The sequence below is a fragment of the Zeus faber genome (genome assembly GCF_960531495.2).
Source record: "Zeus faber genome assembly, chromosome: 2".
NCBI classification, from domain to species: Eukaryota; Metazoa; Chordata; class Actinopteri; order Zeiformes; family Zeidae; genus Zeus; species Zeus faber.
In genome coordinates this window covers 47,015,974-47,029,787 of record NC_137189.1, presented here as the reverse complement: position 1 = coordinate 47,029,787, position 13,814 = coordinate 47,015,974, and the positions used below count along the sequence as shown (strand labels likewise).

The 13,814-nt window shown below is 45.5% G+C and overlaps 1 protein-coding gene across 1 annotated transcript; it reads right to left on the bottom strand.

The window, feature by feature from the left end:
• Positions 1 to 11,731: 11,731 nt before the first annotated feature.
• On the bottom strand, positions 11,732 to 13,201 carry gjd2b (gap junction protein delta 2b; the record flags this gene model as incomplete). Its single annotated transcript, XM_080024594.1, has 2 exons — positions 11,732 to 12,575; positions 13,131 to 13,201. 2 exons carry the CDS (start codon positions 13,199 to 13,201, stop codon positions 11,732 to 11,734), a joined length of 915 nt encoding a protein of 304 aa, XP_079880720.1.
• Between the last annotated feature and the right edge of the window lie 613 nt (positions 13,202 to 13,814).

Below are 13,814 nucleotides of genomic sequence, written 5' to 3'. Positions count from 1 at the left end.
TCACTGTAACACCAACCCTAATGCTAACCCTAACCCTTACCCTCACCCTTACACCAACCCCAACCCCAACCCCAACCAATAACCCAACCCTAACCCCAACCCCAACCCTAACCGTAACCATAACCCAAACCGTAACTGTAAACCTAACCCCAAACCGCCATCCGAGGGAAGAATCATTTAGTATGCAGGAACGGTATTTACAGGACTAACTATAAGGGTGACCCCAACCCTAACCCTAACCCTAACCTTAACCCTAACCCTAACCCCAACCCTAACCCCAACCCCAACCATAACCCTGACCTAATCCTAACACTAACCCCAACCCCAACCCTAAACCTAACCCTAACCGTAACCCTAACCCCAACGCTGACCCTAACTCTTACACCAACCCAAACCCATAACCCAACCCTAACCCCAACCCAAACCCTAACCCGAACCCTCACCCTAACCCTAACCCTAACCTTAACCCTAACCCTAAACCTAACCCCAAACCGCCAACCGAGGGAAGAGTCGTTAAGTATGCAGGAGCGGTTTCTAATGGAATTTACAGGACTAACTATAAGGGTGACCCCAACCCTAACCCTAACCCTAGCCCTAACCCTAACCGTGACCCTAACCCCAACCCTAACCCTAATCCTCACCCTAACCCTCACCCTAACCTGCACCCCAATCGGCCAACTGAGGGAAGAAGAATTTAGTATGCAGGAGCAGTTTCTAACAGTATTTACAGCAATAACTATAAGGGTCACCCCAACCCTAACCCTAACCCTAACCCTAACTTTAACCCTAACCCTCTCTGTAACCCCAACCCAAATCCTAAACCTAACTTTAACCCCAACCCTAATCCTAACCCTTACCCTAACCCCAACCCTTACCCTAACCCCAACCCAAACCAAAACCCCAACCTCAACCCTAACCCTAACCCTAACCCCTAATCCTAACCTAACCCAAACCCTCACCGTAAACCCAACCCTAACACCAAACCTAACCAAAACCCTAACCCCAACCTAACCCTAACCCTAACTATAAGGGTGACCCCAATCCATACCCTAACCCCAACCCCAACAATAACCCCAACCCTAACCCCTAATCCTAACCCTAACCCTAACCCTCACTGTAACCCCGACCCTAACGCTAACCCTATCCCTTACACCAACCCCAAGCCCAACCCCAACCCATAACCCAACCCTCACCCCAACCCCAACCCTAACCCTAACCGTAACCATAACCCTAACCGTAATTCTAAACCTAACCCCAAACCGCCAACCGAGGGAAGAATCGTTTAGTATGAAGGAATGGTATTTACAGGACTAACTATAAGGGTGACCCCAACCCTAACCCTAACCCTCACCCTAACCATAACCCTAACCCCAACCCTAACCCAAACCCCAACCCAAACCCTAGCTTTATTACCCTAAATTTCTTTTTTTTTTCTATATATAAAAAAAATAAAAATAAAAAAAATCAATACAACTTAAAACAATAATCCATCAGTTTACTGTATATTACTAAGCTACTTTGGCCTGTTCGACATATTTTTTATAAAAGCCCGAAACCAATATATCCCCTTTCAAAAACCCGAAACCAAAACTCTAAGCCCTGCACCTCCTATTACCTGACACCAAGACTGTTTAAGGATTGGAGGCAGCAAAAAGCTCCTTTCACTTCCTTAGCAGACTAAAGGCCTCTCTGCGTTCTTGTCTGTACTTGTGTTCTTGTCTGTACTTGTGTTCTTGTGGACTTGTGAAACTTCATCAGTCTCAGCCCAAGTACTGTTCCAATTCAATGTCCGCATCAAGCCAAGTCCAGTCCAAATGTGGACTTGCTCCACCCATTTTTTCAAGGGCGCATCGGTGGTGACTTGTGTGGACTTGCGACAGCCAAGTATCCCAGAATGCATTTTGCACAAAGCGGTGGTAATGGTAATGGTCCCCGGGAGTCTGGACTCTCGAGTCGAACTTGCCAAGTCTGAACTACCAAGTCAGCAAGTCGGACTTCGCGTACTTGGTTTTGAGAACCGGCTTCACACTTGCAGAAGGTAGGAGCTCCCCAGACTCGATCCACTAACGCACTTATTTTTTCATAAAAAAATAGATGTGTAGTTTGTTTATTTAATTCGGTCACCCGCACTCACCTGTATTTTCCAAAGAGAATATTTCTATCCAAATTTCCCCCAAAAAATAACATCTTTATTTAAAAATATATTTTTTTGTTTTCTTATTCCGTTGTCTGAAACCGGAAGTTTGGGTCCCGCCCCCTTCTATCGCCACCAAATTAAAAAAAATGGATGTGTAACTTGGTGTTTATTTAATTTGTTATTTAATTAATTCACCCCCACTCACTTGTATTTTCCAAGGAGAATATTTTCATCTATATCTCCCCCAATAAAATATTTTTATAAAAAATATCGCTTGAAACCGGAAACCGGAACTGGGAGCATCGCCCCTCCTTTCACCACCTTTATTTTACAAATAAATGGATGTGTAGCTTGTTGTTTATTTACCTCGTTCTTTGACGAAAACACCCCCAGTCACCTGTATTTTCCAGGGAGAACATTTTGATCTTTATTTCCCCAAAAAATATTTTTTATAAAAAAAAAATCCCTGGAAACCGGAAACCGGAGCTCTGAGCCCCGCCCCCCCGGACGTCAACCCCCCTTTCCCTTAAAAAAGTAAAAGTTTGGCTCCTTCATCCAACTCGTTCTTCAGTTAATTCACCCACATTCACCCGCATTTCCCAAGGAGAATATTTTCATCCATATTTCCCCCCAAATTTATTTTCATAGAAAGAAATAAAAAAAAAGGATATTTTTTTATATATAAAAAAAATATATATAAATTTTACGAACCCTATTTTCTCATTTTATCGCCGGAAACCGGAACTTTAAACCCTGCCCCTCCTATCGCCACCTCTATATATACATATATATATATATGTATATACATATGTGTATATATATATATACATATATATATATACATATATGTATATACATATATGTATATATATATATACATATATATATGTCTGACCACATATGAGTGGCCACCTAACTTCCAAGGAAAAAGACCCAAACCATTCACAATCAGATCAGAATGGACCCCTTCAACCAGCCAAATGCCCCCACCTGTTAAAAAGTTAATTAGAGCGGACACCTACGGATTCAAAAACCTACCTTGGAACCACAGGAATCAACGAAACATCACTCCTCAGGAAGTCCTGGCATTAAAACAACTGCAAAAGAACAAAAATATTGTCATCAAACCGGCGGACAAAGGCTCCTCTATTGTTATTTTAGACAGAGACCAGTACCTTTGGGAGGCCCACCGCCAGCTAGGAGACCCAGAATACTACAGACCACTTACCACACCCATCTATTTCCAAACAGCCCAACTGCTTTCCTCAATATTAGAACAATTACGAGAAAATAAATTCATAAACTTCAAACAAAGGAATTATCTAAAAGGGATGGACCTACCCAGACCAAGATGGTTCTACCTCCTCCCCAAGATCCATAAGGATTTATCGAAATGGAGCAAACCTGACTAAATTCCACCGGTAGACCCATTGTTTCTGATAGTGGCAGCGAGACCTATGAAATAGCAGAATACTTGGAATTCTTTCTCTAACCCATCTCCACCAAACATCCTAGTTACCTCAAAGACTCCGTCGACTTTATTGATAAAATTTCAAAATCAAATATCCCTAATTCAGCCTTCCTGTTCTCTATTGACGTAGATAGCCTATACACTAACATCGAAACCGAGTTGGGCCTTCTGGCTGTACAAAAATGGTTCACCAGACACCCCGACCCACAGAGACCCGACAAGGAACTTTTAGAACTCCTCAGAATTAGTCTCACTAGAAACAATTTCGAATTTGATGGAAAGTTTTATTTACAAACCAAGGGAATGGTGAAAGATTCACACCCTCATATGCAAATATCTTCATGGCCAATTGGGAAGAGTCAGCCCTGGAAGCCCCACTCAAACCTTTATATTATTTTAGTTTCCTAGATGATATCTGGGGAATTTGGCCTCATTCCAAAAATGATTTTCTTAATATTACAAATTTTCTCAACACATACCACAGCTCCATCACAAATTCGAAATTAGTGAACAATCAATTAACTTCCTGGACACCACTACATTTAAGGGTCCTTTATTTCCCCAAACGGCCATTTAGACATCTGAGTCTTCTTTAAGGACACAGATACCCATGCCCTCCTCCACAGGATGAGCTTTCACACCCAACACACTTACCTGGGTTTAGTCAAGTCCCAACTTCTCAGATTCCACCGTATCTGTAGCCAACCATCGGATTTCTTTTCTGCCACTAAAATCCTCTTGACATCCCTCAGAAATCGAGGCTATACCCGATCTTTCCTAAGAAGGGCCCTCCAGTCATTCAAAAAGGAAAAAAAACAGGAAGAAGCCAATTTTATCCCCCTCATAAGCACATTCTCAATCCATAGCATCGCCCTCAACCGATTCGCTAAATCCAACTTTGAGAAATGTATTCACCCATCCCCCTTCCTCTCAAACTTTGAAATTATTTCGGCCTTCAGAAAAAACAAAAATCTAAAAGATCACCTAATCCACAATATAATACGACCCATAGCACCCAAAAACAAATTAGTCACCTCAAAGTGTCTGGAATTCCGTCACAAACTTTGGATTACAAATAATCGAACGAAAAAGATAAACAAAATTTGGCCCATTCTTACCTCCAATTCTGAAAACTCGGTTTATCTGATCACTTTCCTAAGGTGCTGCAAGCGCTATGTAGGAGGAAACCAGGAATTCCATCGAAACCAGATTGAACCAACACAGGTACAATATACACCACAAAAAATAGACGGACACAATTCTGGTTCAACGCTAACCTTTGGGTCATGGGATTCCAGAGAGACTCACGATGGACCACAATCGCCTGAAAAAAGCAGAACTGCCAACCCCAACCCCAACCTTAACCCCATCCCTAACCCTCACCGTAAATCCAACCCCAACCCTAACCCCAACCCCAACCCCAACCCCAACCCCAACCCCAACCCCAACTCTAACACTAACCCTAACCCAAACCTTGACCCTAGCCCTAAACCCAACCGTAACCCCAACTCTAACCCTAACCCTAACCCTAACCCTTACCCTAACCCTCAACGTAACCCCAACACTAACCCTTACCCCTAACTCTAACCCTAACCCTAACCCTTAACCCTAACCCTGACTCTAGCCCTAACCCTAACCCTAACCCTATCCCTAACCCTAACCCTAATGCTAGCCCTAACCCCGACCCCAACCTTCACCGTAACCCCAACCCTAAACCCAACCCCAACCCTGACCCTAACCCCCACCCAACCCTTACCCTAACCCTAACCCTAACCCTAACCCTAATCCTAATCCTAACCCCGAATCCTAACCCCAACCCTAACCCTGACCCTGACGCATATTTGCAAATGAATTGACTCTTCAAATAGGAACAACGTTGTCTGTTTTTATTTTCAGGATCGGTCTGCATGGACTAAAAATCAATCAATCAATCAATCAATCAATCAATCAATCAATCAATCAATCAACCTTAATTTCACCTCAAGACAGTTGAGGAAGGATCCTCATTTACCAAGGAATCGACTTAAACCATAAATTAAAATTCAATTAAATGCAAATATTTTATTAAACAGAATAAATTCATCAAATATATACAGTATATTTAAAATAATTATTTGTGGGTGCTAACGGCCCATGTGTGCGTGTTTGTGTATGTGTGTGTGTGTGTGTGGTTGTGTATTAACCCTGTAACAGAGCGAGGTCTCCGTGCCGCTGCCTTTAAAACGCTGCCCCGGGACAACGAGGCAGGGTGGAGGGTGGATTAGTGGCTTTGCGCCGTCGACGTGCAGTGTTCGATTCCCAGCCCGGCGCCTTTCTGTGCATTCATTTGGGTCCTCGTGTTTCCTCCCGCTGTACCGTACAACACATGCTGGTCAGGCTCCGTGTCGTCTGCGGGATGAACTGAACTGTGTGATGGAATATGATAGTGTACTTACTTTGTATGTAATCAGATGTACAAGCATTGCACCGTGTTATATTATTTAGATTTTTCTCAATTTTTTGACTTGCATCGTTGCTATAACACCTGAAAAAGTGTTTCATCTTGTGTTGTCATATCTTATCCTACGATGACTGATAAGGCTTGCTAAGCCCTGTGAGCCATGCTTGTGATTAAGCCTTACATAAATGATTGCTTATCTTACACAGCTTCAAAAAAACGACATCATGTCCTCAAACCTCCCCCCGAGGGTTTCCTGACCAAAAGCACTGTCTCAAGAAAATCCCCCCCCCAAAAAAACGACAAAAAACAAATGACAAAAAGCCTCAAAGACAGACGTGAGGGGAAAAGTGACGCTGACGACGGCTAAAAATAAAAACACCTTAAAATGACACCGGTCCAAAAATAGACGCAGCGCTTCCGAAAACAAATGTTGGCTTTTCACGCCGCTGTCGTTTCCTGAATTCCCCCGAGGGATGGATCCGTCTCATCTTCTTATCTCCTCTCGTCATATCTTATCTTGTGTTGTTTTATTTCAACCTTAATCCTATTTTATTTTTTACATGATCTTATCTCATCTAATTTCGTCTTATCTTTATATTATCTTTATCCTTTATTATCTTATTTGATCTATTTTCATCTTATCTCATCTCATCATATCTTATCTTATGGTATTTTTATTTTTCTTATCTTGTCGTATATCGTCTTTATCTGCCTATATTTTCTCTATTTTTATCGTATTAATTCATTATTTTATTATACATTATTTATGTATTCTTATTTGTTTATTATTGAATCTTATTTCCTTTTCATTAGAGATTATGATCCTATTTTATCTCGTCTCATTTCATTTCATCTAATTATATGTTATTGTATGTTTTTTTATCATATCTTGTCTTGTAATACATCATCTCATCTTGTCTTCATCTTATCATTATTTTAGGCTTAGGGTTATATCAATGTATCTTAACTTCAACTGATCTCAATGAAGTTACATTTTTCTTTCCTTATCTTATCTGATCTGATCTGATCTGATCTGATCTTATCTTAGATTATTTTAGATCATCTTGTCTTATCTTATCTTGTCTTATTTGGTCTGATCTGATTTGATCTGATCTGATTTTATCTTAGATTATCTTAGATTATCTTGTCTTATCTTATCTTGTCTTATTTGGTCTGATCTGATCTAATCTGAGCTTATATGATCTTATCTTATCTTAGATTATTTTATCTTATCTTATTTCCTTCTTTTGTAAATCTATCGCAGCCCATTATGTCATCACACTGTGCTGGGAACTATCTCTAGGGGTTACTTTAGTGTGTGTGCGTGTGTGCGTGTGCGTGCGTGCATGTGTGTGTGTGTGTGTGTGTGTGTGTGTGTGTGGGTGTGGTTCATCAGGCCAAACAGGTTCCGTCTGCTCTCTGTTTGACGGGCAGCCGATTGATCATGAGTGTTCACTGTGCGCTGGCGGAGGATGAATATTTATGAGCGTCCGCGCATCAGAAGAAGCTTTGAGAGGCTCTTACTGGTTAGTGTGGTCTCCAGAGGGAACCCACACACACACACACACACACACACACACACATACATACAAACATACAAAGTTATGTGCTATGCTCTGTTCTATGCTCTGAGGTAATACACACACACACACACAGACACACACACAAACACATGCATGGGCACAACTGCACACACATACACACTTCTGTGTACACACACTGAAACCCACACAAACACACAGACCAAATTACAAACAAACAGCAGCCTGTTAAAATGCAGGCGCTTTAGATGTTAATTTTTATGGTTCATGTTAAAAGTGGACACGCACATCTCCCTCTCATCTATCTATCTGTCTGTCTGTCTGTCTGTCTGTCTGTCTGTCTATCTCTCTGTCTGTCTGTCTGTCTGTCTGAACGTATTAAGCGCAGAGAGGAGTGTGTGTGTGTGTGTGTGTGTGTGTGTGTGTGTGTTTGCTCGCTCGGGCTCCGGCCGCGCTGTGGCTATTTTTAGCAGGGTTAGGAAGTATTGTTACCTGTGTGAGGTGGCACCGCACTCAGAGAACCCCTCTCATGGAGGTTGCCATGGGGTTTGTCAGCAACACCGCTCTTCCTCTCCTGAGATAATACCGTCATCTTCCACATCCGTCCGTGACTTTGCACTCACGCTTTGAGAGCGGCTCCATTTGCATGGCGGCTCGGGCTCGGGCCGGACTAAGACTCTGCACGTCCCCGCGTCGCTAAATGGGTCGACCGTGATGACCCAAACGTGTCAGGCCGCGGGGTTCTATCACCTGCTTTGCTCCACGGGGAGATGATGATGGGGATGAATGATGGGGAACAGCGACGTGGTGAAGATTGAGCGCCCCGCGCGGAGCACTGCGGGTGGCGCTCCCGGATCCAAACAGCCACAGCAGCGTTCGGACGGCGGTCAAAGACGGTCGCCGATCGCCACTGGATGTGGGGGCTCGCGGAACGACCTCCGAGCTCAGAAAGAATCAAAGTTCCCCTCTTGCCTTCTCCATCCCCTCCAGTGGGTGTGGGAGGGTCCGAGGAGTTTTTAAATCACCTCTGACCAATCGAGCTGCCAGGCAGAGGACCTTGGGAGGAGCTAAGATCACTGTTTAACTAAGAATGTGTGTGTGTGTGTGCGCGTGTGTGTGAATGCATACATTTATATGTACAGCACGCATGCCTTTGTCCAAAACCGCTCCCAATAACCGACTTCACCAGAAAATCCTTCAACAGGAACCTGTGCCAATAGTTGGGTCATCCTTTTGTCCCCACACAGTGCGTGTTGCTCTCCACACGGCAGCACACAGTGACTGAGCAGCGTCCATCTTCGAGGCAGAATCCCAAATCCCCGCTGGTCCTGAGATTGATCTCCCAGATCCTTCAACTTTAGATTTTCCTGCCTGGAGTTGCCAAGTCATCTTGGCAGATGCACCTGGCCCCCTGCAGCGCGCTGTCACAATAATAACTCTTGATACACACACACACACACACACACGCATACACCGAACGCACACACACACGCGCACGGACGCACACGCACACACACACACACACACACACACGCAGGCACACACACACACACACACACACACACACACGCACGCACACACACACACACGCAGGCACACACACACACACACACGCGCGCACACGCGCACGCACGGACACACACACACAGAGCCATAAACACAGATCTCACACAAATACTCAACGACACAAATCCATTTCCTCACTGACAAAGAGAAGCAGACACAGAGACCCATTTCTGCAAACATAAACACACACACACACACACACACACACACACAAACACATAGACATAGAGCCTCCCAAATACATACACACAGAAACATGCACTCACATACTGTATGCACACTTGCTCACATACACACTGAAGCACACACATGCATGCACACATTCACATAAGAGCACATGTGGCCCCACACACACACACACACACACACACACACACACACACACACACACACACACACACACACACAGATATAAATAAAGATATGCACGCAGCAGATGAGCGCTTTCCAGCTTTCCAGAGGGAGGCTGCAGCGCTCAGCGTTTTCTCTGTGACCTTGCAGTTGACCTCGGCTTCCGATGGAACCCGACCCCGGCCGCCTCCATGTGGCGGGCCAAGGAGGAGGCTGAGCGGGTGCCATGAAAACACGACGGTTTGGCATCTAGTGAGCTCATCAACGTGTGCTGCGCTCGTCCTGCGGAACGCGGTCGGAGTCGCTGCGGAAGCCCTTCATGTGCTTCCATCGGGCAGCAGCACTGTGTGCACCAGAAGTCAAGGTAGACGTCACGGTGCAGGTTTTCATCCTCCATCATCCTCTCCCTGCATAGATGTTTGGAGAGTAGAATGAAGAGACTCTCATGTTTAATGAGCATATAGTGTGGAAGTATTTCTTTAGGACGGATCAATTCAGGGATCACTTCTTTCTACTGTTGACGACATTGAGGGTGTGCCAAAAGAAAGGAAGAAACAAACAAATAAACTAACTAACTAACTGACTGACTGACTAACCGAGTAACGGACTAACTGATTAACTGTCCAACTGACTGATTGACTTGTACTAGCTGACTAACTGACTAACTAACTGACTGACTAACTGACTGACTAACTAACTAACTGACTAACCGACTAACTAACTGATTAACTGTCTAACTAACTGACTGATCGACTTGCACTAGCTGACTAACTGACTAACTAACTGACTGACTAACTGGCTGACTAACTGACTAACTAACTGACTGACTAACCGACTAACTGACTTACTAACTGACTGACTGACCGACTAACCGATTAACTGACTAACTGATTAACTGTCGAACTAACCTTACTGAGTGACTTGCACTAGCTGACTGACTAACTAACTGACTGACTGACTGACCAACAGACTAACTGACTAACTGATTAACTGTCTAACTAACTGACTAATTGACTGGCACTAGCTGACTAAATGACTGACAAAACATCACACATCACACACATTTCGATTTGTTTTACTTCTTACATTTTATTGTATCCATCACGTTTGTTTTAAATACACACCGAAGCTCGATTCCGCTCGAAAATGGTAGCACCAATGGCAGTAACATGTCGTCTCTGTTAGGACTGATTTTCAAATTGTATAACTTGGTTTGATAAACATCAGAGTCTACGAACAACCCTGGAATATAACGACTGATTGTTTAGACAAATCAAAGGTAACAGTAGCGTACCATTTCCATACGAACCGCAGCTCTTCAGACAGAGGAGGAGGATGGCATCGTAATCCAAAGGGGGATTTCATGGAATTCATATCTCTGGATGATGGGGTTTTTTTTATACTCTATAGATATATATATGATGTACTGTATATATGTATGTACATGTATGGCACTTGATGACACAAAATCAAGAAAATTGAAATGGGCGCTTGAGTGTAAAATCATAACAAAAAAACAAGGACAGAAAAGCCTCATCGAAAGAAAAAAAACAAAAACGAAGCGGTCTAGGGCATTTGCAGCATTTTTCCCACGCGCCGCCCTGCGTCAGCTGGAAGCGAAGGAATCATTACTTGTAGGTTAAGGTCAGTGGTGAGAGCACAGGCAACCAAAACAATGAGGCGGCTGAAAGATGTACCAGAGGACGTGTGAGACGACAAGATATACTGTAAGAATATGTACTGTATTAATGAGATCTAAGAGAATAGTCTACGACTGCCCGGATTGTGTGTCTAACTAGGATGTCAGTAGCGTTTGTCTGGAAACCATCGCAGTTTCATCAAACACCATCACAGCACAAATCGGAAAATCCTTCTTTTTTTTTTTTGGCTTATTAGTGCAACAATACACTCTCCGTCCACCTGGACAACAGAGAGAGACATAAGAAAGAAAAAAAACATTTGAAATCAGTTATGAATATATACTTTGAAAAAAAGCACTTTACACAAAGATAAAATACTTAGGTTGCATCAGTGCCATCTTCTCCGACAGGAACTCTATAACCAACAAACGTTTGGTTGTTGTTGTAGTTTGTTTTTGGTTGTCATTAGAGACAAATAAAATCAATACCCCACCAAGTTCGCAATGAGGTCGGTGAGAAAAAAATTGTCTGCCACATTCTTGAAGGATAATTTGTGTCCTGGAGAATTGCTCCGGGATGAGGACATTACACATACGCGGAGTCACTCGACTGAGTGCGGCCAAAATTAGGCATGCTCATTCTGGGTAGGTCTTTGTTGCGGATCTCATAAATAGACTTCCTCCGTGCCTGCACCCCTCTCACGGCCGTCTTGATCTTCCTCCAGCCGAGGTGGTTGAGCTCCGCCAGGTTTAGCACCACGCAAATCCCGCTGACGGCGAACATGAAGACCAGAAACACCGTCTTCTCGGTCGGCCTGGAGACGTAGCACTCCACATCTTTTATACACGGATAACGGTCGCACTCGTAGACGGAGGGGACGTTGAATCCGTAGAGGAAATATTGCCCGACCAGGAACCCGATCTCCAGCGCGTTCCTGAACACCACCTGGATGATGTAGAACCTGGAGATGCCCTCCTGCCTCCTCATTTTGGACTTTGTAGTTCGCATGGCGGAGCTCGGCAAGTCCTTCACCTCCAGGCAGTCGGGCTCGGCCTCCTTGGTGGAGTTCTCCGTGTTCTGGAGGACCCCGTTGACAATGGTGTTCTTGATCTTCTTGCTGTCGTCTCGTTTCATCGAGTCCTGATCCTTGTCCAGGGAGAGGTAGACGGTGGAGAACCTCCGATCCTTCTGCTTGGCGGACTGGTGCACGGAGTAGGTGATGAAGCAGAGGCTGGGGCAGCACACCATGATGATCTGGAAGACCCAGTACCTGATGTGGGAGATGGGGAACGCCTTGTCATAGCACGCCTGGTTGCAGCCCGGCTGCAAGGTGTTGCACACAAACATGGACTGCTCGTCGTCGTAGACCGTCTCCCCGACAATCGCCACGATCAGAATCCGGAAGATCACCACCACGGTGAGCAGGATCCTGGAAGACACGCCATGCACACGCACACACGCACACACACGGGTCCATTTTTAGCCGTCTGGAGCCGTTTGATATGCTTAATCTTTAAACAAGCAGAGACTCAATTAGGGATTGCGGCGCAAAGCTCCTGCGAAGCGGCTTTTTGGGAGGCGTCCAGTTCTGAAAACAAGCGGTGGATTTCAGCACTGGACAGCTCCATCTCACGCGACATTCACCCTGTCATATTCTAATTCCTCTAAGTGTTTGAAAAATATCCGTTTGGCCTCAATACTCGCCGGGCTACAATGGCTGTTTAGTATACAGCCTGCGGGATTATGAATTCATCCAATTCCGCACGCGTTGTTGCATCCGGTGAGTTTATCCCTTACAGGTCGTGCGTGGACACGCTGTTTTGACGCGCTTTAGGACACTTCGACCTGCGCCGCGCGGGCGCAAACTACCACAGATTTACACTTTTATGCTTTTTTTTTTTTGAATCTCCACTCCCCACTCCCACCCCCCCCCCCCCCCCACCCCCACCCCACCCCACCCCACCCCACCCCACCCGTCTCTTACCTTCCAATCATAGTGGAGTGCTGCTGGACAGCCGCCTCCAAGAGACGCTCGAGTATGGTCCACTCCCCCATGGCTGCTCATTCGGAGGTGCCGGCGCTCCGTGCTCCGTGGAAAGGAGAACCGAGAGGAATCGGTCGGACTCCCCGTGCGCCCCGACGCCGCGTGGAGGACGCGCACCGCCGACGCGCCCTCGCTCCTGCGCGCTCCGTCCGTGCGCGTCTCCTGCGCCGTTCGGTGGGAAGTCCCTCCCGTTCTCGCCCGTGCGCACGGCAGGTTGCGCGGTGCCTGGACTGAGGGCAGATGGGAGTAATCCCGCTTTAAGTAGACTCCTGTGCGTCACACGCGGACAGGTTGGTGCGGACTCTTCTGGGAGGATCCGAGCGCCGATGAGTGACAGGGCGGGGGGTGGGGGTGGGTGTGTGGGGGAGGCACCGTGGCACCGTGGAACCTGGACCCGGAGAGAGCAGTGTTTTGCACGGGATTACGGGTTTGTTGCTTCCAAAGACTTAAGGTTGAGGTTAATTAGATAGTGAGTGTGTGTGTGTGTGTGTGTCTGTGTGTGTGTGTGTGTGTGTGTGTGTGTGTGTGTGTGTGTGTGTGTGTGTGTGTGTGTGTGTGTGTGTGTGTATGTGTGTGTGTGTGTGTGTGTGTGGGCGCGCGTGCGCCTGCGTGCGTGTGTGATCC